The 26,257-nt window shown below is 37.6% G+C and overlaps 2 protein-coding genes across 2 annotated transcripts; one reads left to right on the plus strand and one right to left on the minus strand.

The window, feature by feature from the left end:
* Positions 1 to 4,158: 4,158 nt before the first annotated feature.
* Positions 4,159 to 19,945, plus strand: LOC108675339 (LDL receptor repeat-containing protein egg-2). Its single transcript, XM_047880611.1, has 19 exons — positions 4,159 to 4,185; positions 5,195 to 5,287; positions 5,746 to 5,803; positions 6,081 to 6,131; positions 7,517 to 7,624; positions 7,950 to 8,081; positions 8,995 to 9,111; positions 9,338 to 9,442; positions 11,145 to 11,276; positions 11,474 to 11,584; positions 12,203 to 12,307; positions 12,823 to 12,945; positions 13,119 to 13,226; positions 14,257 to 14,361; positions 14,558 to 14,680; positions 14,860 to 14,967; positions 16,240 to 16,344; positions 17,907 to 18,029; positions 18,176 to 19,945. Exons 2-19 carry the CDS (start codon positions 5,201 to 5,203, stop codon positions 18,289 to 18,291), a joined length of 1,917 nt encoding a protein of 638 aa, XP_047736567.1. The 5' UTR covers positions 4,159 to 4,185; positions 5,195 to 5,200; the 3' UTR covers positions 18,292 to 19,945.
* A 2,278-nt stretch (positions 19,946 to 22,223) lies between these two features.
* On the minus strand, positions 22,224 to 25,139 carry LOC125177922. The gene is made up of 4 exons (XM_047880612.1): positions 25,057 to 25,139; positions 23,761 to 23,809; positions 23,038 to 23,143; positions 22,224 to 22,673 (listed from the first exon to the last, which is right to left on the minus strand). Exons 1-4 carry the CDS (start codon positions 25,067 to 25,069, stop codon positions 22,536 to 22,538), a joined length of 306 nt encoding a protein of 101 aa, XP_047736568.1. The 5' UTR covers positions 25,070 to 25,139; the 3' UTR covers positions 22,224 to 22,535.
* Between the last annotated feature and the right edge of the window lie 1,118 nt (positions 25,140 to 26,257).

Raw genomic sequence — 26,257 nt, forward strand, 5'->3', positions numbered from 1 at the left:
GGCTTATTGGTCTCAGGCCAATCTCAATCCTTCAGAATCAGTCCCGTAGTGGAAACGGGCCTTTAGACTAGTCGTTACCCAGCAGTCCTCCTGTGAACAACCCATTTCTAGGAATGGTTGACGATAACCATTACGCCTTAACTCGCTGTGGTTCAAGTTAACCTACCCTGCCTTTATTGGTAAGATGTTCCGTTCAACCAAATTGAGATTAGACAATAAAATATGCTGCTTCTATTTCATATTCAGTTGCTGTTTAGTGATAATATTGAGATTCCATAAGTAACATGCTTAAATGATTAGTCTCAGTCAGTTCATAAGTATTATTATTTCAATGTGTAGGGTTCCGGATCTCGTTTGGACTGGACTCGAGGTGACACTCTCCAAGCTTGTCCTTGAAGCTTTTCGTGCGCAACGTTCATCACGTGGATCGACCTCTTACTTTGAGGACCGGAGTAGCCCACTAGCCCTGCAGACTATCTTGTTTGAAGAATTCACAGATGTTGCCTGTTGAGTTGGTAGATTGAACAGCTAAGGTGTCAGATAGATTAATGTATGGCGTTATCCCTTGATGTAAATTTTGCTTCTTGCTTTGTTCCATTAAATTGTGTTAAATTGTTGGTGTTCCTAAATGTTTTAAGTATCCGAATGAAACGAACCCCGATGAAGTACAGACTTCATTACGCTACCTATTGCGGCAGTAGCGGTACCTAGCATTTTCCACGTACGGCTGAGCGAAACATTATCTCACCTTAAATTTACACGTAAGGGCAGGGTGGCCCAGTAGTTAAAGTTCAGAGTACCAGGATTGCTGGAGCAGAGAGGTGCGGGCTTTGTTTGCCAGTTTCTGGTCAGAATCGGCAAGGAGGCCAGGCGGTTAAGCACAGCAGATTTGGAGCAGTGCGTTGCGAGTTCGAGACCGCAACAAGCTGTGAATATTCTGCGCTGTTAAGAATCAGCGACAGCCCTACGGCCTAATGAACGCTAAAACCGCTATTATTATTAACCAGTAGTATTGAACCTTCTCTCATATTCGCCAGCACCAAATATTCACATATAGTGTTAGGCATCTTCCGCAACAACCACTTAAATCGGTCCTCAAAGTTCTTCCAAAATATTTACAAACAGCAGCCTAGTGTATCTACAGGGCTTAATTGCAACTATTTTAACAGAGCGCAAATTCAATATGGTAGCTAATTCCTGTGTTTCCAGGTACAAAGTACATAAAATGTAATTAATTCTTCGAGGTAATGCAATTCAGGGCGAGACGACAACCGCGTGCATTCACATCTAGTGTAATTTGCTAACGACTCGTTATCTTACGACACGTCATTAGTACATACGTATGTTCCGGTCATCTAACTGTTTTGCACGGGTCTATAAAATTTTGCCTACAGCGGCTGTAAATAAGAATATAACTATTACTACCGTTGAAATTGCAGTGGGAATTTGTTGCATTTCCAACATCGCCGTGTTCTATTTCAATTTCATAAATCTATCCTCTAATACTATGTAATTCTTCGAAAATAACCTAATTCATAACGGCAATTCGATTTCACTCCGACCAAAAACCTGATGGTGCGATAGAAAGAAGCACATAAATGATTATCACAGAAAAAGAGCAGCTTAGTTACTTACAACGCTTTGCATCCTTGTTCATCCACGTTTTGCTTGCAGCGGCGCGGTGGTGAAGACTTCAAGGTACAAATCACGCTGTCAACTGTTGATAATTCTTAACTTTCGATTCCACAAATCGATTCAGCTATTATAGTTAATTAGAAATTAGAACCTAAGGCATATGAACACAAGGAGCTCAAATAACACGCTTTTGCACACGTATACCACAAGTTGAAAATTTCTGGGACTTCAGAACTCTTCGCGTAACTACCGGTAATAATGATTACTGGAGCTTTGGAGACCCGTCCATGTAGCTGAACTACCGGTATGTTCTTGAATGCCGTCATAACGGTGCCGCTTTCCAACGATCATCACTCATGATCACTGTAAGAAGCCCTTCATAGTAAAACTAAGAACTTTGTGCTTCTAAAAATATTCAAAATAAACATGTTTATCGTTTAAAACGAATTTTTTCCAAGTCGCATACTTTACTTTGCACCGTAAGATTGATTGACTACACAACTGAAATTATGTAGACGCGTGTGTCACTTCGTAGGTGAACAAGACTAGCGAAACAAGACAACTGCAGCCAGCAGTCTTCGCGCGTTTGCTCACGTCCCTTGCATAGCCCGGGAGCGCAGCCGTGGGTAACGAAATTGACTCTTAAACAGGCCCTGGGCCCAACGCCAACCATCAGCATGCAATATCTACACATAGCCTCAGATCAATGAGCTGTGGGTAACTCCGGCTAACAGTAAATCCGCTTTGCACAACACAGCCACTGCTTCACAGCGCCGGAGCACAACTGGCCGGAGCGCAACAGGCCCTACCGCAACAGGCGGCGCAGATTACGTTAGGTTAGGTTAGGAGTAGCTGTTGCGGTAGGGCCTGTTGCGCTCCGGCCAGTTGTGCTCCGGCCTGTAACTGAACGGCGCTGTTGTGGTGGGCGCTTTGTGTCAAAAGCCGTGAAGATGCCCGGCTGCGTTACCCTCGGGAAGGTATATGAATCGCACTGTGGACTTGGGCTATGCTGACCTCTAGCTATCCACCCCATAGCCCTATACCGGGGTAGTGGTAACCTCCAACTAATGGGGGAGTATAGTAGGTGGGGGTTGGGGTAACCCCCAACTAGCAAGAAATTTTGCGCAGCGAACAGAATTTAGTTACTATATGAAATAAAAACCGTAAAGCATGGACTTAGTTTTGTCATCGATTTCCTTTGAACCACCGAATATAGTTTGTATTAATTTGTTTAAAAAGTAGCGAGGTGCCGTGATACTTACGCCGCGATGAGTCATGCCCAGCACGCATAACCTCCATTGAATACAACGATCTTAATTCACTGACGAAGGAATGAATAATGTTAACCGCACTACAGTATCACGTTGACATAGAATATCCAAATTTTAAAGATCTGGTGTGTATAACCGACGGTACATTGTATAATGCCTGTCATCTTGAAAAGCACTGTCAGCACTGTATCAAGCAGTGCCATCCCACTGCTCTGACTCAAGCAGGGCAGCCTCTGGTTTATGAATATGATAATTTCTTTAAATATGATATTTACCTTCAAGCAGCCTCTGGTTTTTAAATATGATGACGTAAAAACTAAATGCATACTTTAGTCGAAAAACTGTTTGTGTCATATACACTATGAAATTACCTAGCTACCACGTAACCCCGTAAGCTCAAAATTTTGTAAAGTATCGTATCATATGACTTGACAAACGTGCGCTTGCACTTGCATATAGGCGCCATTCTATGAGCGGGAGGTGGTATTGGTTCGCTCAAATACCAGCATCTGACGACAGACATCGTGAGGGAGCTTGACCAGCTGCTCTTTTGGTTATAATAAGCAGATTCTGGCCATCAGGCAGAATCTGCCCATGGATTCTTGAAAAAAAGCTTCTAAATAGGAGTGGAATTCGACAGATGGCCGACTGACGCTTAATTGATTTACCTCAAAGGCGACTCTGTAGACTGCTGGGCGACCTAAAATGGAATCCAAAATTCGACTGCGGTATAACCACCGTATTGAATAATAAGGCGATAATGTTTCGATATTTTTCAGTCGCACCTTTCTAAGGAATAGTTACTAACTATTTTAATCTGTTTCTGAAATGAAATTCGGAGCGGGTAAAATGCTCAATACCATATTTATACTGTAGTAATGATAATTACTACAGCATTTCTGTATTCTGTAGCATTTATTCTGTTTTACAAATTGATTGGAGGAATTCCTACCTGTACGGACTGATAAGAATTCACAAAAGGAAATTTTGTTAGTCATTATTATGTCTACGTTGTAAAAATTTTAAGTAAAGTGTACCAAACTTCAACTCGAAGTTTTTATTATGACATTTCAAGATTAGTCTTGCAACTATATTGTTATACGTGAGGTGAATCTCGACAAAAGTCCGATGTTATCGTAATCTTATCAGTGCTTTTTTAACCATTATTACATTTCACAAAATATAACTGATAACCTCACCGGAATTAAGGCTTACTGTTGATAAGTGAAGCTCACACGGGATTGATCTTCTTCAGGCTGCGGTCTGTGCAAGCCGAGCTGTGCGCTATTGTTGGCTCCCTTCGCAGTGAATGTTTGCTTGTCTTAATATTCATTAGAGAAAATTATTCCGGATATAATTGAAAACAAATGGACTAAGAGAGTGGCTGGCGTATAATAGTTTCGTTACTAATTTGATTACTACAAAATTACGAAATTCCGTCGTACCTGGAACAAAATTAATTATTATTGTGAACCTGCTAATTCACTTAGCAAGATTTGAACGAGTCATTTAACAATTTACTTTATTAGCTCACATCCATACATTTTTTCGCGAAGATACCAACTCGTCTTGTAACGACTTAAGGCTATTTAACCCGAGTCATTCATAAACTGAATCGTAAAATTCATAAACTTCATAAAGCGTGGAGATCTGACCGTTGCAAGCTCATAAATGATGAACTCCCTTTTCTTTCTCATTTATCTTGAACTTCTAACTCCTATTGACACTGCACACCTAACTTGAAAGTTTTATTTCGCATTCGTTTCCCCTTTTTACAACACGTCTCTTCAACTTCACTTACTGTTGTTTGTTTGTTTGTTTGTCCGTCTTCTACAAATCTTATAATCGATATTTGACGCACTTCTACCTGTCCAATCGATCTGAAATTTTGCAAACTTGCGTAAAGTTAGAGACAATGCATGGATCAATTGACAGAATAGTTGATTTTAAAAATTAAAAAAAAACTATTTCTAATATTAAAAAAATTGGAATAATTTTGTCTGTTTCAAATCTTATAATCGATATTTAACTCACTACTACCTGTCCAATAGATCTGAAATTTTGCACACTTGCGTAAAGTTGGAGACAATGCATAAATCAATTGACAGAATAAATAATTTTGAAAAATAAAAAAAAAAATTTACTTTTAAAAATAAAATTTAAAAAATAATTTTTTTAATGTGATAATGAAATAAAAAATTATTGCACATGTGTAACATCGGAGACACTGGATTCTTTAGAAGTTTTGTCTTTAAAAAATAATTTTTAAACGCACATTATGTCTGCAGAGCACGATGGCTCCCGTCAGCGAGTGCGGGCCAAAACTGATGCTGATTGTTTTGTTGTCTTCGATCCTGGCGCTGCGAGGAACGCTTGCCCAGGTACGATCACAAACTCTAGCTTGTCGGGCATATTATTCGCTCGAAATTAACTGCACTGTTATTAAATATCAAAGATTCTCCTTAATATAAATAGTTAGCCCACGGATTCAAGTGTCAAGAGGTTATAAACATGTCTTAAGTCAATAAAGGTTTTTAATTCACTGAAGTCTGAACATGTGCACCATTGGCAACAATACTCATATTTGTTGTCCCATGCATGATCTATTTCATTATATCTTGGGTTATTTTGCCTGATATACTTCAGGGTTATACTGCGTATTACTCGTGGCCTAATTTTATTTTGATAAGAAAATGTGACTCATGCTAACACTGGATTAGTATCCGGTAAATAAAGGAAATTTTGTCATTACTTGCGATAAACATCAACATTTTGCTGCATTTTTTATTAACACGTAAAACAAAATTAAGTTTCGGCATCGAATTTTCCTATTCATCAGGTTGCGACACTACAGCAACCTTCCTCCATCGGCCCCAAGGACGTGTCGACATCAAAAGGTGAGGTGAAGTTCAATGTTTGATGAGGAATGTTTTGAGGGTGATTTTCTATGAAATCGATTACAATAAATTGGTTTAAAGATAACTGACTAGAACCCTGGGCGGCTTGTTGGTATTACTAGCAAGCCCTAATCCTGTTGTTCATAATTACATTAAGGTGATCCTGAAAAATGTCATGAAATTTAAATCGAAAGTGAAAAATATCCCTAAATAATATCAGAAACATTGGTCAAAGTTTGTGTTTTTGAAGCCTTTCACAGTTCGTATACTTGTGCAGGAGTTGTTCTTGTGCGTAACCACGATACTTATCGTATCGGAATGTTTTCAGGTTAGTAGATAGCAAAATAGGCGTACCACGACACTTTACATAAATAGCTTAAATCATAGGTCATCACAACCATTTACCCCGAATATTACCCAACAAAATTAACCAATTACTCCCAAATAAAACCTCCTTCAATATTATTACGAACAATTACCCCCGAATCTGCATAAACAGCTTAGCAAGGTACCGATCATTTACCCCGAATCTTACCCAACAAAATTAACCTATTACTCCCGAATCACGAGTTAACGACCATTTACCCCGATTGAGTCATTCGAGTCATTTACCAAGCTGGAGTCATTTGAGTCAAACCAGCTTGAAACCTTGAGTCAGTTTTTTTTCATGGTGCATATCGGCTGGTAGCTAAACGCGCTCTTAAATTATGCTCCACAAAAACTCGCTCCAGATCCAAGACCGGTCAGGCAGAGGTAAGATCATCGCGCTAATATCGAGAGTGAACATACTATATTTGCCCTCGACCGCTAGCTGATCTGTAATACATTAAGCTCTGAACTCCAGTCGAGTGAGGATATTTCAGAAGACAATCCCTACTTATTGATCTCGTACGGAAGAATAAGTACATAATGAGCACGCTATCAAAACAACAAATTGATACGTTGACAAAAGCTAAGGAAAAACTGAAGCTCGTTGAGTGTGTGATTGATGAAGCTCAATCGAATAAAGAAAAATATGAAGAAATTCGAGATTTGATAATCAAAGATGCAATTGCAATTGCCAAAACGCTTAAACCGTACACGAAAAATCTTTTCAATGTAGGAAAAAGGATGAGAAGAAGAGGTATAGAAACGCCGGAAAAAACGAACACATGGTTAATGAAGAACAAGATTGGGAATAAAATGCTCCCACATCTACAAAAATGAGAAATTCGAAAAAAGTGGTAGTTACGTTTTTAGATATGGTCTTTACGCATCGAATGATATGTGTCTCAATGTTGTAGCTTGAAAATTCTAGAAGGAGATAGATTTCTACAGTACCCCTGTCTCTTATACACATCTAGATGTGTATAAGAGACAGGTGTAAAACCTATTAAAATTTTACGTTTCTGTGTGGATTTTGATGCTGTTAGCATTGAAATACTTGACAGTATCTCTGATGCAAGAAATACTGGCTAAATACATTTTAATTTAGAAATTAACGTCAANTCAATCGATATAAGAGCGAACACCAATACTCTAAAATGCGTTATAACAACTCGTAATCCTAACATGAAAATTTATTTCAACAAACCCAACAGTTTACATACTCTGTTAGGTTTTGATAATGGAGTATTGGAAGGTGTTGGAGAACATGAATTTTTGATTGATGAAATTGTTTTGATGAAATCTGTTTAATCTATCTGAATTATGCATCACTTTGCTCCATCCTAGGGCGTTGTGGTGTTCATCACCGGTGCTCGGACGGAACCTGCGTGAGCATTTATGACGTTTGTGATGGCACTGACGATTGCCTGTACCGCAGTGACGAAAAAAATTGTTGTGAGTTTTTTCCTAGCTAAATTATCATAAAGCATTTTTGGAGTTCTGTATGGAACAGTAACAGTGTGCCGGCACGTTTACAACCCAAACGTAGGAAAGCCTTCGTCGTGACTCATGCAATGTTTCCTCTATACATTTGGTTCGTTCGCTGTAATAACTGCAGTTCTGTTAGGAAGTTCCACGAATTCGCAATATGTAACATCGTACTGCTTTTGAGGATATGATAACTTATGCTGTAGTAAACTTGTCTGGTGTTGCACTGACAGATGCAGCTGCGTGTTATGTAATTATGCGTTCTCTATTTCTTGTGCCATCATAACTGCAGCGTGTCCGAAGAATCACCGGCCTTGCGGAATCGAAGGCTATTATATCAGACAGAAATGCATTCCCAGTGATCAGTTCTGTGACAACAACGCTCATTGTTTAAATGGCTTCGACGAGTCTCAAAGAGCATGCGGTGAGTGTTTGCTCTGTTTATTTCTTCAGTAGACTATTTTTAATTGACTGCTGAAGTGGAGTTAGGAATAAATACTGACGTGTACATTTTTTTGCTTGATGTATTCTGGCTTGCTAATCTATTTTATTAATAAGTAATTGTAGAGGTTTTAGGCTTAAACTATATTTTATTGCTCGATTATTAGTCCTTTACCAAAAACATACTTTGTTAATTTCATGAGGATAGGAAAATAGAATTTTACGAATGTTTTAGGGAGTATTGGAATCGAGGTTAGATATTTTCGGAAAGGAAAGTGTATTATGAACGTAGACTATAAGTCTGCGTCACGTGTCTTGATAAACGCATCTCAATGAGCGGAAGATTGATCATTTCTCGCTTATGACGTCTCTGAAAGTGAACATGTTCTAGGTTACAAATGTTGGATGAAAGTTCACTAGGTAATATGTGTGCAATAAAGTATTTTAATATGACTGTACAGAACCTGTGGGATACCACTATAGCCACGACACAGTCGTAGAGATACTTACCAGAAAAATCGGCTCCATGCTTCGGGTGATCATGCGCCCAGTTAATAAATTCTGGACCAACTTTTAAGTTTGCTTGTGGAAAAACAGCAATTGGAAAATCACTAGAAATATGAAAATATTAATGAATTTCAAATTGTTTGCGAAGGAATTTCATTATTAGAGAAATTTCAGCGAAAGGAAGAAGTCTCCACCAATATTGTACACGAAATTTTTCTAATCTCAGTCTCCATTTCACAAATTCTCCGATGCTACGTTCATACTACCTTAATTTCCTTAATTGTGTAGAATGTTGTACTAATATATTGGAGTTAGTAGTATTTTTTAGTTTTATTCATTTATTATCTAGTATTATCTAGTATTTATCTATTTATTTTAACTACGTACAGGCTGCATAAATGGATACCAATGCGAATTATCGAAGCTCTGCATTTCACGCTCTTTGCGCTGTGACGGTAAAGTTGACTGCGAAGATGGATCTAAGTCGGACGAAGAAAACTGTGGAGGTGGGGACTTCATGCAATTACATGATAATTTGAATCTGTATAAAATAATAAAAACTCATTTCAAAAGATATAAATTGTTGAAAATATGACAAAAATATTCAGGTGTTTGAGTTTGATATTCTTATAACAAATATTTAATCCTTTTTCATATTCGAAAGATAGACTATGCTACCATATGATCTTCAACCAAACTCAATATAATTCTCCCCTGCCATTGGTGACTCAGAGTGCAAAGGCCACCACCAGTGTGGTGATGGTTCTTGCGTGAGCATCTTCGATGTTTGCGACGGTGTGGAGAACTGCCGCGATGGCAGCGACGAACGCAACTGCTGTGAGAACTTAATACTGAAAGGGTTTTATATTTTACGTTGCAAATAGTTTTCTAACATTATAATTCTATTTTAAACTCTGTGCTTGAAATTCCGTAAATTAATATACCGTATTATTTCGCGTTATGTTGAAGCTTTGGTTCCTCCCTTAACGAAATTTTCAGAGTGATTAGCTTCTGAATTAAAGACGCTTTTAGCTCGCCCAGAGCATAAATTAGCCGCTCTATGTCCGCTTTACGCTATGGCTGTACGAGCGAAATAAACGTCCTGCCGGTCATAACCGAAATTAGAATCCTGCCGGTCATAACCGCTCGTGAGCCTGGGGCGATCGTGGGGCGCGCGTATTTGACACCTGATAGTTTCGGCACGGACACGGCCGACTTTGGAAAGTGCGTTAAAAAAGTGTGTATAACCGAAGGTACATTAAATAATGCCTGTCATCTGGAAAAGCACTGCCATCCCTGTATCAAACAGTGCCATCCCAACATAACATACCTAAATTTTTAATAAAAACTTGTGGGTCCTATATACAAAGCTAAACGTTCATCAGTTGTTGGTTCTGCCAATTAACAGCTTGAATATTAATTATTTATGTTATGAGAAGGAATTAAAATTATCTCATGGAGCTACATGCATTGATTTTTTGAGGTCCTTCAAGCAGCCTCCGTTTTTCATATATGATGAAGTTAAAAATAAAGGCATCTTTTTGTCGAAAAACCATTTATGTCATGTGCACAATAAGACCCACGTTTTTTGGGGCGAGCCATAATTTATTTTCTACTTTTTAGTCCACAAGAAAAACGTGGTTTTTAAAAAGTTTTTTTTTAAGTATTTTATTTTCTCCTTTTTAGTCCGTTGCTACACATGAAAAACGCTGTTGCGAGCCAATTTACTTGACTTGACGTACGTATCGATGATACGCAGCGCCAGCGCCTGCACGTCATACTATATATATATATATATATATATATATATTCATACTATATATATATATACTTTACTCAATTAAGCTAATTTAGGACTCTAATTGCTAGTTTTTATGATTGTATCTGAAATTGTTAGGTGAAAATAGCCTGCATGCCGAATTTCAGATCTCTAGTGCAATCAGAAGTGGGCTAATTTTCGTTGTCAATGTTAACAACAAACAAACAAACAAACAAACGCGAAGCTGAGCTAAGAAAAACGTGTTAAAAACGTTTTAATTATCTAATTACCACGTAGTCCGGTAAGCTCAACATTTGTAAAGTATCGTATCATATGACTTGACAAACGTGCTCATGGTTCGTCATGGATGGTCATGGTTCGCTCGAATACCAGCGCCAGACGACAGTCGTCGTGAGGAAGCCTGACCAGCTGCTTCTTTCGGTTATATTAAGCAGATTCGGCCCATCCTTCAATGGACTGCCGAAACCGGCTTCTAAATAGCAGCGGGACACAGATGATGGCCGATTAACGCCTGGTTCACCTCAAAGGCGACTCGATAGACTGTGGGGCGACCCAAATGGAGCCTGTATTTCGACTGGATCTGCGTGTTTATATTGCCCAATTTTTTCGTCACCATAGAAATTATTTAATATTTTTAAGGCACTGCCGATTATTTTGCCGAATCTGTCGTTCTACCTTAACGCTTTGCTTTACTTGATGACAATTTTCATCAAATCAAATATCTGTTTCTTGACTCGTGTGTTCTGGTCGGCGGTACAGCTTGCGCTGCCGGGATGCGGGCCTGCGGAGTCGAAGACGATCGCAATAACGGACCTTGTCTACCATTCGCTGAGTTCTGTAACGGCCGTTCACACTGTCTGAATGATTTTGACGAGTCCAACAGCATTTGCGGTAAGCTTTTTTCTGTTCACTATTGGACTAGCGATGTTTGATAATTTTCTTATGGGGATTTCATGACCAATGAAATTCATAGGAGTGACTCTTGGAATTATGAAATGCAATTTATCAAGCAAGACACTTCTTTACCTGGGTGATAATTTTGTTCTCAACGTTCGTAATGCAATAACGCATAACAAACCTTTTCTCAGGATGCAAGACTGGCTATTTCCATTGCAAGCTTTCGAAGCTATGCATTGACCAGAAGATGCGTTGTGACGGCAATAACGATTGTCTGGACAATTCCGATGAAGAGGATTGTGGTACGAAATTTTCGAACAACCTTTTGTGTGTCTCAAATATATTTAGGTGCTTAATTAAGTTCAAAATTTATAATTTGGTGATAGGCTCATAATTTTATAATTTGATGTAAGTCCAAAATTTTATATTAAATTTTGTTGCTAAATTTCAGTTCATAATTCACGAGATTCGTTGTATAGCATATAATCACGGTCTAGAATGGAGCAGTTGTACGAAGTAAGAAAAGTAGGCTTTACACACGGTTGCACAGTTCTTATGAAACTTTGCCAAATCTGAGGCGACACGAAGATATGCATGAAACATACATTACAATGAGGAAGCAAGAGCACGTAACGCAAATAGGAACATTTATATTTAAACCACAACAGAAAAAAAACTAATTTAAGTGTTTTAAATTGCTCGAAGCAGATGCTTAATCTTTTGTACATTGTATTTTTTAGTATCCTCAAAACACGGCTTCTGTTCTATTTATGATTGTGTTTTTTGAGTAACACTCACGTATTAATGTTGTGCTACTGACTTCTTAAAACACTATTTATACATAGAGCCGGCGGCACATAAATACAACTCATGGCCTAAACACTTGATGACTGAAGTTTTGAATTTTATTCTCAACAAAGGCTGTGATGCTCACCACCAGTGCGGTGATGGTTCTTGCGTGAGCCGCCACCAAGTCTGCGATGGCGAAATGAACTGCGTTGATGGAAGCGACGAACAGAACTGCCGTGCGTACTCAAGTTATGCTATTGATGCATGTGTACTCTAGTGATCGGTCACAATATTGGATCAATCATTCATTCATTCATCTCATGATCTTGTACAGGCATTAAATGTTTCATTCATCCTGTTACCTTGTGAAATAATTCATTCAGCTTGTATTCTTGGACAATCATTAATTGATTTTGTTATCTTGTGTAATCATTCATTCATCTTGTGTAATCAAATTCAACTGTATATATTATATAGTATATATTATTATATAGTATATATTTATAGTATATATTTCTATATAGTATATATATTATATATATATAGTATATATATATAGTATATTATATTATATAGTATATATTTCTGTTACGTGAAGTTGAAGTATAGCAAGAGCTTGGTTCAATAGAGTGACTGATCTTTCGACACTATTAATAAATTGAAATAGTTATTTGAGCCGAAGCTTTTTTAATCTGTTCTTTGCGTTTAGCATCTTGTGTTCTGAGCGCCTAATCCCTGCCACTCCCTGCAGCGTGTCCTGCTGGGACGCGGGCGTGCGGCGTCGAAGATGGCGCGCCCTGCGTGCGTGCCTCGCAGTTCTGCGACGAAGGGCGCCACTGCCGCAACGGATACGACGAGTCACCCGAAGCCTGCGGTGAGACATTATCGACTGTGCAAACAGTTGCTGGTCAACTATGAGGCATTGTTATATTCTTTCATTGCGTTTTTACGGACACACACTTGGGGGTTGTGTATTCTAGTCTTTTCCTAGCAATAAAATCTTCCTATGTTCTTAATCATGCCCGTTTGATGTCTGTCGCGGCGCAGGTTGCGGTGATGGCTTCCAGTGCCGCCTGACGCGGCAGTGCGTGGACAAGACTCTGCGCTGCGACGGCCAGCCTCACTGCGCCGACGGCTCCGACGAGCACAACTGCAGTTAGTGAATTGTGCATAAAAATGGCTTGCTAGGCGCTGAGATAACGTTTTTACTGCCTGGAGTGAAATAGGCTCTCAAATGAACCATTATTAATTTTGAATTAGCTTTAGTTGCGCCTGAATTTAATCAGAGATAGAAGAATTTCAGTTTTTTGTTACGCTATTTAACATCCACTAGTTTGACCGGACATCAGAATTTACCTTGAAAATATTTAGCTTGCCGTCTGAATGTGTGGAGATAGCAGACTCACGCGCACTCTCACCATCCTTTCACCCAAATAACCTGTTTTTTTTCATTAATATCTTCTTACCCATAGGAGATCATACGTTGAACTTATTGATATTGAATTATTAAATTATTACACGCGTTGTTAAGTCAAGTATATTTGCAAGTCCACCAGTTACTGCAATGCTATCTAGCCATTGCGCGTGAAATTTAAAGAGCTGCCAGAAGCAGCCCGCGTCTTGTTGATAGTTTTTCAGGGGAGCGCAGCCCCGTACCACCAATTTTGTGCACCAATGAGCCCTGAATCGAACGCCTTGGATCTCTCCGGACATCCACCAATCAGCCGTGAACCACTCGGCTTTGTCCTTCTCCGGCCTTGCATAAAACCTGCCGTGCACCACCAGGCCGCGGGTCGAATATGACTCCCGGGCATCGTTAAATTATGTAATTTTACGTTCACCGCATCTGAAGTTATGTTTCAGATAGCATAGTTCTGTTCCAAAATTTATCGTACTTCGGCGAGTGGCCGTTCGACAAAAGGCTGGTTCGACGCACGGCCTAAATATGGTTGTCCAGAAGTGTAGAAGGCTACTTTCCGGAAGGCAGGAATCATGATGGTCCATTACATCCAAGGGCAGTGGTGGTCTTCGGCAGGCAACCCGTTTTTCAGGGATAGTTTTAACCATGTCCCCAAACTGCAATGCGATTCCCTGGCATTCAATACAAAGACAAAAAAAATTAAATTCAGTGTACCCACAAAAATTTCATGATATGCTGAAGTTTTAACTATAGTTTTCGCAACAGGCTGCGGGCTTCACCACCAGTGTGGTGATGGTTCCTGCGTGAGCCGCTACGAAGTTTGCGATGGCATTCAGAACTGTTGTGATGGCAGCGACGAACGCAACTGCTGTGCGTACCGAAAGTTTACACGTGTAATGCGATGAACGGGCGCAATCTTGTTCATTCTACTCGTGTTTTATGCATTGCAATTTTTATCTTTCTGCATCCTGAATTATTTATTTTACTAGCGAAGTTTTATTACCAGCTGATTTCTGTGCTTTTGCAGCCTGTATTTTAAGCGCATAATCCCTGACACTCCCTGCAGCGTGTCCTGCTGGGAAGCGGGCGTGCGGCGTCGAAGATGGCGCGCCCTGCGTGCGTGCCTCGCAGTTCTGCAACCGCGGGCGCCAATGCCGCAACGGATACGACGAGTCACCCGAAGCCTGCGGTGAGACATTATCGACTGTGCAAACAGATGCTAGTCAACTATTAGGCATTGTTAAATTCTTTTATTTTCTTTTTAGGGATGTACAATTGGAAGTTGCGTATTCTAGTTTCTTCCTTAGCAATAAAATCTCTTCCTATAATATTCTTAATCTTGGCCGTTTGATGTCTGTCGCGGCGCAGGTTGCGGTGATGGCTTCCAGTGCCGCCTGACGCGGCAGTGCGTGGACAAGACTCTGCGCTGCGATGGCCAGCCTCACTGCGCCGACGGCTCCGACGAGCACAACTGCAGTTAGTGAATTGTGCATAATAATATGCGTTTTAAAACTATTTTTTAAAGACAACACTTCTGAAGAATCCAGTGTCTTGGATGTTACACATGTACAATGAATTTCTAATTTTATTTTCAAATATTAAAAAAATGATTTTTCAAAAATTTTTTAAGATATCAAAATTTTGTAAATTTTAAAAATTATTTATTCTGTCAACTGTTTCATGCATTGTCTCTGACTTTATGCAATTGTGCAAAATTTCAGATCGATTGGACAGGTCAAATTGTATCATATATGGATTATACGATTTGTAGCAGATGAAATTAATTTTTAATTTTTTTAATAATAAAAAATGTAATTTATAAAATTATTTATTCTGTCAATAGATTCATGCATTGTCTCCAACTTTACGCAAGTGTGCAAAATTTCAGATCGATTGGACAGGTAGAAGTGTGTCAAATATCGATACTAAGATTTGTAGCGCACAAAATTATTTTCAATTTTTTTAAATATTGAAAAAAAATTATTAAAAAAATTAATTATTCTGTCACTTGATTCATGCATTGTCTCCAACTTTATGCAAGTGTGCCAAATTTCAGATCGATTGGACAGGTAGAAGTGTGTTGAATATCGATTATAAGATTTGTAGCAGACAGACAGACAAACAAACAAGAAGTGAGGTTAAAGAGAAAAGTTGTAAAAATGGCTTGCTAGGCGATGAGTTCTAAACGTTTCACTGCCTGGCTCTAAACAAGCAATTAGAATAGAGAAATAGGCTCTAAACAAACAATTATTAATTTTTAATTGGCTTTAGTTGCGGCTGAATTTGATCAGAGATAAATGAATTTTAGTTATTGTTTCACGCTATTTAACATCCACTAATTATGGCGGTCACCGTAAACTACCTTGAAAACATTTGGCTTGTCGTCTGAATTTGGGGAGATGGCAGACTCACTCGCATTCTCACCGTTCTCTCACCCAATTATCAATAAGTTGTATTTATTGATATTGAATTTTTAGATTATTGCACGCGCTGTTAAGACAATCATATTTACAAGTCCTTCAGTTACTGCCATGCTATCTAGCCATGGCAGTGCCTGTGAAATTTGAAGAGTTGCCAGAAGCAGCCCGTCTCTTGTTGATAGGTAGTTTTTCAGGGATAGTTTTAACCAAGTCCCTGAGCTGCGATGCGATTTCCTGGTATTCAATTCAAAGACAAAAAATTAAATTCATGTCTACTCACAAAAATTTCATGATTTGCAGAAGTTTTAACTATAGTTTTTCGTGACAGGCTGCTGGCTTCACCACCAGTGTGGCGATGGTTCTTGCGTGAGCCGCCACCAAGTCTGCGATGGCGAAATGAACTGCGTTGATGGAAGCGACGAACAGAACTGCCGTGCGTACTCAAGTTATGCTATTGACGCAAGTGTACTCTAGTGATCGGTCACAATATTGGATTAATCATTCATTCATTCATCTCATGATCGTGTACAGTCATTCAATGATTCATCCATCCTGTTACCTTGTGAAAAAATTCATTCAGCTTGTATTCTTGGACAATCATTTATTGAGTTTGTACTCTTGCCCAATCATTAACCCATCTTGTATAATCAAACTCAACTGCTTTGAGTAATTTCAACTATAAATTTTAATCAGTTACTGTAATTAAGTCTACTTAATTGCATGAATCTTATCTAAGCTCGATAAAATATGGGACCTATCAGTGGAGCTATATGTCAGCAATAGTTTTGAGCGGCCGAAAAAGTAATAATATAAAATAATTAATAAAGGATATAAATGATGGTTGATCAAGGTTATGTCAGAGTACAGTTGCAAGGTGATCTTGACAGGTTAATTAACGGGGGCTGTTAAGTTGCAGCTGCGTTTTAACGCTGACAAATGTAAAGTAATCCACCATGGCAAGAACAATGAACAGCAAGTTTACAGTATGAGAAGACATGGTTGCAATGAGAGAGTGATGATGTTGAAGTCGACAATGGAAAATGTTTAGGAATTTACGTCGACAATGAGTTGAAAATTTCTAAGCATATTGAAGCTCAAGTTAATAAAGCCAATAAACGACTCGGACTGATCAGACGCTCTTACATGTACCTAGATGCAGAAGCGATGAAACAGTTGTTTGTTGCTGTCGTATGCCCGAACCTAGAGTTTGGAAACGCTTTGTGGTCACCAAATCTAGAAAATGACAAAAATTTAGTCTAGAATGTTAAAATTTAGTCGAGAAGACGTGCAACAAGGCTAATTCCAGGATTAAAAGGCAAATCCTATGAAGAAAGATTAAAGATTATGAAGCTTTCGAGCTTATGCTATCGACGTCTGCGTGGTGACCTCATTGAAGTATACAAGTATACGGTATACCCACGATTTATACAAGGTCCCAGAAGGATTACTAGAATATGAAACAAAACCCAACACCAGGGGCCACGGCTATAAACTAAAAAAACTGCTTTGTAACACATCCATGCGACCATATTTCTTCTTGCATCGAGTCACCGACACGTGGAACAGCCCCCTGATGCCATCGTTGACGCTCCGAGTATGCACGCCTTCAAGAACAAATTAGACAAAGCTATGCAGGAGCATATATGTTCAGTCTTGAGTGCCTATCACTTTTCGGACCAGGCAATAAGTCCAGCAGCTATCTCAATCAATCGTCAGTTATGGAAAGGCCGGATCCCTTGTGGAATCAAGTTACGAAAAGTACAAGAATTGGCAACAGGCCATAAGCCTGTTTCTTCAGTGCCAACACTTCTATCCTATTCTATATATTTCTGTTACGCGAAGTTGAAGTATAGCATGAGCTTGGTTCAATAGAGGGACTGACCTTTCGACACTATTAATAAATTGAAATAGTTATTTGAGCCGATCTTTTTTCATCTGTTCATTGCGGAGTAGCATGTTGTGTTCGAAGCGCCTAAAGTCTGCCACTCCCTGCAGCGTGTCCTGCTGGGAAGCGGGCGTGCGGCGTCGAAGATGGCGCGCCCTGCGTGCGTGCCTCGCAGTTCTGCGACGGGGGGCGCCAATGCCGCAACGGATACGACGAGTCACCCGAAGCCTGCGGTGAGACATTATCGACTGTGCAAACAGATGCTGGTCAACTATGAGGCATTGTTATATTCTTTCATTGCGTTTTTTCTAGTCTTTTCCTAGCAATAAAATCTTCCTATGTTCTTAATCATGCCCGTTTGATGTCTGTCGCGGCGCAGGTTGCGGTGATGGCTTCCAGTGTCGCCTGACGCGGCAGTGCGTGGACAAGACTCTGCGCTGCGACGGCCAGCCTCACTGCGCCGACGGCTCCGATGAGCTTAACTGCACTTTGTGAATCACGCAAAAAATAACTTGATTCTTTACTAATTTATGAACTTATATGTGATACCCTCATTACGGTATCGCAGTTTTATTACTTGCTTACCTGCACAGACTTTTTTCTCGCCTTGATTTTGTAATGTATTATTAAAATTCGGATTTTGCCCAATAATTATCGGTATCCTCCTCTTGAATCGCTGTCCTCTTACCGCATTGGTCTTCAAGTCATGAATTGTTCCTCGTATCGTACATATAGCATTAAATATACGTATTCAAACTTTATTATATATAACTTTATTATATTCGAACTTTAAGTGCTATTATATATCGCCTTAATTCGTGCTACTCACTAGAAGCACTCATGTGCTTGTCTCGCAGGCTGACAGAGTCGCGTGTGAAACGCACACCCAGAGAAATGTAGGAGACTTTTTTAAACATACACTTGTGCCCGAAATTATTCACTCCCTAACGTCAATTCGACAAATTACGAGAAATAGACCAAAAAATAATTATCTGAAACTTTAAAGCAGATGTAAACCATTTATGAACCATATAACATGTATTTAGAAACCAAAAAACATTTTTTTTCAGTTTTGGAAAGAGATACAAAGGAAACATAAAATTGACTCATGACCAAATTTATTCATACCCTGAATCAATTGTTAATATCATGGCCTTTTTACTCGTGATAACTTGTTGTAAACGCTTTGGGTAATGGTCAACAAGGTTCCTGCATGTATCGACGCTAAGTTTCGTCCATTCTTCCTAGGGACACTGTTCCAATTTTTTTCAAATTTTTCGGTTGTCTCTTTTTTTCAGCTGTGTTTTCAGTACGCGCCACAAATTCTCAATTGTATTGAGACCTGGACTTTGACTAGGCCATTCCATGACATTGATGTGAGAATCCTCGAACCACTTCATGACTATTTTCTATGTGTGCTTAGGATTCTTATCCTGCTGAAGAATCTAATCTGGACCAAGAAAAAATTTTCTGTATCCTGCTGATGTTATATTTGGCAATATCAAAATATTGTTCTTTTTACATGACCCCGATTACTTTGATCAGACTTCCAGGTCCCCTGGCTGAAAATGAACCCCAAAAAATAAGATTCCCACCGCCATGTTTAACTGTGGGGATTGTGTTCTTTGGATTATGAGCCTCACCTTTTTTTCTCCAAGCGTAAGCAACATTCATAAGCCCGAATAATTCTATTTTAGTTTCATCTCTCCACAAAATCTTAGAGAAAAATGAGGTTGGGGAATCGACAGGAGTTTTAGCAAACTTCAGACATGCTTTCACATGCTTTTCTGTTAGCAATGTAGTTTTCCTGGGTCGAAAACCCTTCAGTCCGTTACGACGCATTGTTCTTTGAAATGTTTGTCTTGATACCTTCATATCAAAAGCATCCAAATTTGATATAATTTCCTTACTAGTGATCCTATAATTGTTACAAATGGAGCGTATTACATTTCTAGCACATCTAGGGGAGATTTTCCTTTCCTTCCTCGACAATCTGGTTATTCACCGTGATAAATAATTTAATTTTTTTATAATGCTCTGTATTGTAGGCGTAGGAACATCAAAATTCTTAGATATTGCTTTATATCTCATCTCTTCTTTGTGGGAATTTATAATTTTGCTTCTGAGATCATTACTAAGTTTTTTTTTCTTTGCCATCTTCAAACTTTTAGCAAAATTTTAGCTTTTCCCTAAATTGGGAAAAAATTATGTTTTCAAGCTTTTCGGAGAAAAATATCACAATGCTTAGTAACACCAAATTTTGAAATACAATTATTGAGTATCTACTATTATTTTCATTAATAGTTCTTCTTAAATACTATAATAAATGATCTGGAATAACAGGGTACGACTAATTCTGAACGGTTAGTTACTCACAAAATTCAAAGTTATTACTATCGAAAGTTATACTATACATATTTTGTAGCATTAAATTTGTTGTACATAATAATGACAACTCTTTCTAGAAGAATAAGTTGTAAATGATCTCTATTGTTTATTAAAATTGGAATTTTGTTATATTTCTGAAGAGGTATGAATAATTTCGGGCACAAGTGTAAATGTACTCTTATTCTCGTGTGGTTCATACTGACTCAGTTGGACCGTGCTAAAGGGCGTATGCCACTATTTGGACATTGTTGCACATTAATTTTTCTGAATGCAGACGACAATGTGCCGAAAAAATATGATGACGTCACCTGAAATTTTTTACTATGTCCCTCACTATTTTGACGGCGACGATGAACTCAAGTATGGATCTAGACGATTTTTCCGGTCAATTCTCGATTAAAAGGATAAAATCATCTACCTTCTTCAAAATTTCCGTCCTTTATAGATATACCAGTAATTTGAAAACAAGCAAGTAACTTTAAATTATTAATGCAAAGACAAGATTTTAAAAGTGCCTAACTGAAGGACATTTGTCATGATTTTTGTAATATTTTGTCTTGTTTAAATCTATTTCAGTTTGAATGAGATGGAAACTTTATTCTAGATACTAGTCCGTAAATCATCCTCTCGGTAACTTTTTTCGTCCTTTAGCAGGAAAAATAATTCTTCGGGTTAACAAATGTGTTCGGAAAGGTTATGAGTAAGTAATAATTTTACGTTTCAATATTACGTTGCTTTTCCAAGGAACATATTCCTCACATATGTGTTCATTAGGTGGTGTCTGTAATGACGAAGAGCGATTAAAATTAATCCGAATTATATAGACTAATTAAAGGGCACGTGTGAGCAAGAATGTGCTACTAATTCGGTAAAAAAAATTATTGAATTGTAAATTATATAATGTGATACTAAATATTTAATAAAGTATCCGACTTTTATTAAGTTCCTAGGAAATATTGTTTTGCCTTATTTCATTCAGTACTCATATAATGATTGTTTTAAAAATATAAATGCCAAATTTCAGGTACTAGTAACTTTAATAAGTGAAATATTTATATTAATTAATATTATAATTAATATTTTTTGGAGCCTGTTTGTTGTATTAATCATTTTTAGTTGTTTTTAGTAATTAACAATAAAATTAACGTCTGGCTCCAGTTTGGTTATTTTCATTTATTTTTTACATTTCCTATAATCTTATTCTCTATAATTTAAAGGTTCGTGATTGTCCGCTACATGTCGCACCGTGGCTCGTAGTCCTCAAGTCTCTGAATTATTTTTCAATGTGTCTCATTGCTGGTGTTTTTCGATTGTCGTGTATTGGTGTTCACGTATTTCAATGGAACATTTTCTTCTCGTGTTCATGGAACGGTTTGACTCCGGCATCGCAGTCTTTGCTGTACGTGATAGTTAAGCGAAACCACTACTCCGAAGCAGAGCTTATGCTTGGAGTTACCTATGATCTCCTCGTTTGCATTTAAGGATTCTGTCTACAGATTTACTGTACATTTTAGCGAAAACAACGCCCGTTTAGAGAAATGTAAAATCTCTGGTGATCAAAAGCAAAGAAACTATATTGTTGTGCATATGAGCAACAACTCCTGAATATTATTCCACATCCATTTATAATTACCTGAATTTGACATATATACGTATATAACCTGCATAGTTTGACACTTCAGTTTTTTACTTAATAAAGCTGAGATTCCTTGCATATTTTAATTGCAGATTTTACTGCATGATACGACTCGGTAATTAGCCATTTCAACGTTTCCTTTGTATTTTCAAAGATAGCTAATGATCGTTATATCTAAAGCGTCTTCTGGAGTAAATCTAAAATCAATTAGTTTGTTTAACAGAGTGATCTTTAAACGAATTCGCTAATTTTTTTTTTTTTTGATCCTTGAGTGGGCATTTTGATCCAGCCGGAGCAAAGTAAATTTTGAACGGTTATTAAACTAATTTTCAAAAGCTACTGTATTACTTCCTCGATGTAATCACACCAGGAGGAAATGGTATTTCACAATTTTCAACTCTATCTTATCTTTAATTTGGATTTTAAATTAATTACCTCCTTGTTCCACTAATCTAAAGCGCAGCTGAAATTAGCCGAATACTTTTCTTGGTACTTTGTATTAAAAAGCTTATCTTTCCGCTTAAGGCATCTTGTTATGAGCGAAATGATGACATGCACGTAAGCTACATTAATTAATTATTCAATAAAAGAAAAGTACGCCGTAAGTTTACAAAATTCCGGGTTGTTGGAAACAGAAATCATCTCCGTCAAGATAACCATTAGTAACGTTTCGCTATATCAATTAATTTAAAAAGATTTTCTTATAATTTCTTCTTTAAATGCAGTATCTCCTGAGCCAGAACTCAACTTTATCGTTCCTTTCTCTCATCTTTGAGAATTCTAAGTCCTCAGCAGCAGTTGATTCTCTGCTGTCCCTACAGGGAGTCACACGCTCTTCACGCTCATTCCTTTCCTGTAAAAACATTGAGCAGTTTAAAAGCACTTACAGGGCGAATTATGTAGGAATTATATTATTATAATACAATTATATACAATTTCTAACATTTAAATCATTGTACGAAAATATACGCTATCAAGTAAATTATGTTTTTTCTAACTCTTAGTGATATCCAGTCAAAGTATAAGATAATTTTTTTTAGCTATGAGAAGAAAATATTTTTTTATTAGTCTACGGTTCTTACAACCAGTGTTTAATTACCAATAAGCTTTGTTTTGAAATCTTGTTCGGCCAGTCCATTGAGAACTTTGACCTACTGATACAGCTTCAATTTCATTATTATAACTCATTTTTGTCACTGATTGAGGAGGAACTTAACCTGGAATTGCTTGATCTGGAATGGTTGAATTATTGGCTCAAGAGGTGGACAAGCCCACGTCACAATGTATTGCTCAGCCCATGCTTCACTAGCGGACCGCGCAAACCTAATACAGAAAATTTATGCTGTTAGGCCATGATTGATTATATAATATGAATTTTCGATTATGTTGGTTTAGCTGGAGAATAGATTACTGTGCGCTGATCAATTGTCAATATTACCTTAAATTGCTTGATGTTGTTATTGATAAATCGTATTATTATTCACAATACTACTCGAATAATAAGGATTGAACGCCTCAAGAAATAAAAAACTATCAATACGTCATCAGATATATTTCGGAACCTTCAAATAAAAAGTTTTATGCTCTCCCAACATCTCATGAATTAATTTTCAGACAGGTTAAAAAACACTCAAGTAGAAAGAGATCTGAAAATTCGAAACGTTCCTTTGAATTTTGAATGCGGGTAAGATGAGCGTTTATAAAAATCTGGCAGTCTTTAATTGAACAGTGATTTCTTCCCTGCGAATTTTTGTAACTTCTTTTTCTACTTGTACATCTACAACTAAAAGTCCAACAATCAAGAAAATTGTAACAAATGAAATTACAACAAAGAGAGCTCCCACGAAGTGAAGTTTAACGAATATAATTACAGCGAAAATATTTACAGGGAAGAGAATTACAAGGAAATCAATTACAATGCAGAAGATGCTTGCACCAACCTTCGTTTCGGCTTCCTTGCCGGCGCAGTGCCGATTGCCTGAGTTGTATCTGAAAAACGAAAATAATTATTTTCATATGCTCCTTCTATAAAATAATTTATCATCTGTTTTTGTTCGATTAGAAAATTAGTAAAAAAATTTATTCCTTATGTTTGACAAGATCTCAGGAAATTTTGTTCTCACTAGTGAAAATAAAATAATTACAGTATGTTTTTTCAGTTTTCATGATGTACGTTGAATGTTTTTTCGTTATAACTGTAAATAGTTTCAAGTATAAGGAAAAAGTTGGACGACTGTGTTAATCAGAGATATAATCATGAATTCAACAGGATAAATTCTGAGCAGGTTAGTACGAATAATACTGCAATTTGAACGCGTTATCAAAAGTGCGCCAAGTTTTATGTAAAACAAATTGGAGATTTTTCATCTTGCAAATTCGCAAGGAATTTTAATTTCAAGTTCCATTCTCATTAATAAATCAAATATTATTAATGACAATAGTGATATCTGTTCAACAAAATTTTTAGTTTCGTATCATACAAATCGATGTTGCAGAACGAGTTTGCTCACATGGTTCAGCTATGGCGTGACTGCACCATATTCTGTGATCAATAATCTGCCCAATTGGCGCCAATTACATGCAGACGTCAGTCCTAAAACAACGCGAATGTGATGACAACAGTCGGGAATCTCCTTCAGAATATATACGTACTAGGTCGAAACAAAGCTATGATTTGTAGCAACACAGAGCTACAGGATAAGCTGTGACCTGTACGCATAATTTAAAATAATAAAAGTTGTTATAGGGAGCTACCAGCGGTGAAACGATTAGCTATAACTTCAATAAATGATTTATTGTTTGGTGCAAATAATTGTTAGCAGCTACAAGCTGTGAAAAGATGAGCTATGATCTGTATAAAACTACACATGATTTATAACAATATAAGTAGTTGTTAGTAGCTACAAGCTATTAAAAAAAAGTGCGGTGATTTGTCCTCGAGAAAACTTGTCTGAAATGAACGATATTGCGTTGATCAGTGAGTGGTCCCGGAAAAACTTGTACATTTTAAAATATTTTTACGAGTTTAAATTCCATACTATCATTAAATTTTGTTAATTCAAGTTGCATTGCTTCATCTTAATTGATATTCTACGTAATCCATAATTGAGAACAACTATGAATTCGTTGTCTGTACTGGTAGCAAAATAAACATGTAGAGCTTTTAAAAATATGTCCAAAGGTTTTTCAGGTTCAACCAAATATGTCCAAAGGTTCAACCTGCTGTCTCAATTTACCATTAGTTCTCATTCGTAAACTCAGTGTCTGCGGTGGAATATTTTGTTCTTCGTTGTCAGACTCGTAATTAGAACTGCTTCCGGACGATGCGTCGTGGTCGATGTCGGCTGCCTCGTCTGCAGCTGCGGCACTCGCGGATTTTTCCCGTTCCTCTCTACTTCGCGCCGCCAGCTTGCAGAGCTTGGCCATGGCTAGAGCTACCGTCATCGAGCTGTTTATTTAAACATAGGAAATATATTGATATGGCTCAGTAAAATTTATTGTTTCTTGCAAGTTTTGTTGGTTTCTATTTTGCAATTAGGCATAGGATAGAGGATATACTGATTCAAAACTGAGTGAATCTCGTAATTCAAAGCAGTTGTTCACATGGCTCTATAAGGACACACTTTCTAAAACAATGTTCGCTTTCAAAATTATCACATTATTGTATACGTTTTCTTCGGTAATAATTGATGAAAAAGCATGAAATCATAGTCAACAATTTTCAATTTGTAAAATGAGTTATAACAAAAAAATTATAAAGTTTGTTTATGGCCATTTCTAAGTAATCATAAAATTTTTCTTTGAAAAACTTTAGATGTAAATATTTACCTACTGATAATATAAAGTTTACATAAAACTTGAAGCAGATATAACTTCAGATAACTGAACGACGATGAACCAGAAGGGACGCACCCAATCTTTGTCCTCTTAGAAGACCGACTGACGTTCATCATCCTGACGATGACGTGCCACGGCAGCAAGTCTTTAGGCTCACTCATGAGGTGAACAAGCGACGTTCCTCGCGCCTCTAACAAGTGAGGCTCACTCATGACGTACTTCGAGCTTATGCCAATGCCTTGTGCAATTCAGGTGCGAAAAATGTAAGTAAATGTTAGATCGTCGCATTCTGTCTTCTTTTCATCATTATTGATCATATTTAGGGAAGCAACTTGTCATTTTTCGTCAATTTGCTCCAATACATTCATTGTGAATTTTTTTGGAGCAATTTGAACTTATAATGTTAGAATCCACATTGTTAAAGTGACACGCACAGTTGGATTTAGACTTCAACCATCTGTGTTGATGCAATTCTCCTACGTCAGTAGATTCTCAATTGTGGATATTGAGAAGCATCTGCTTGGGAAAAATGATAATGAACCAGTATTCTAGATTAGAATATTTAATATTTATAAACTAAAATACACGTGATTGAAAGAT

Source organism: Hyalella azteca, unplaced genomic scaffold (assembly GCF_000764305.2).
Source record: "Hyalella azteca isolate HAZT.00-mixed unplaced genomic scaffold, Hazt_2.0.2 contig5706, whole genome shotgun sequence".
NCBI lineage: Eukaryota > Metazoa > Arthropoda > Malacostraca > Amphipoda > Hyalellidae > Hyalella > Hyalella azteca.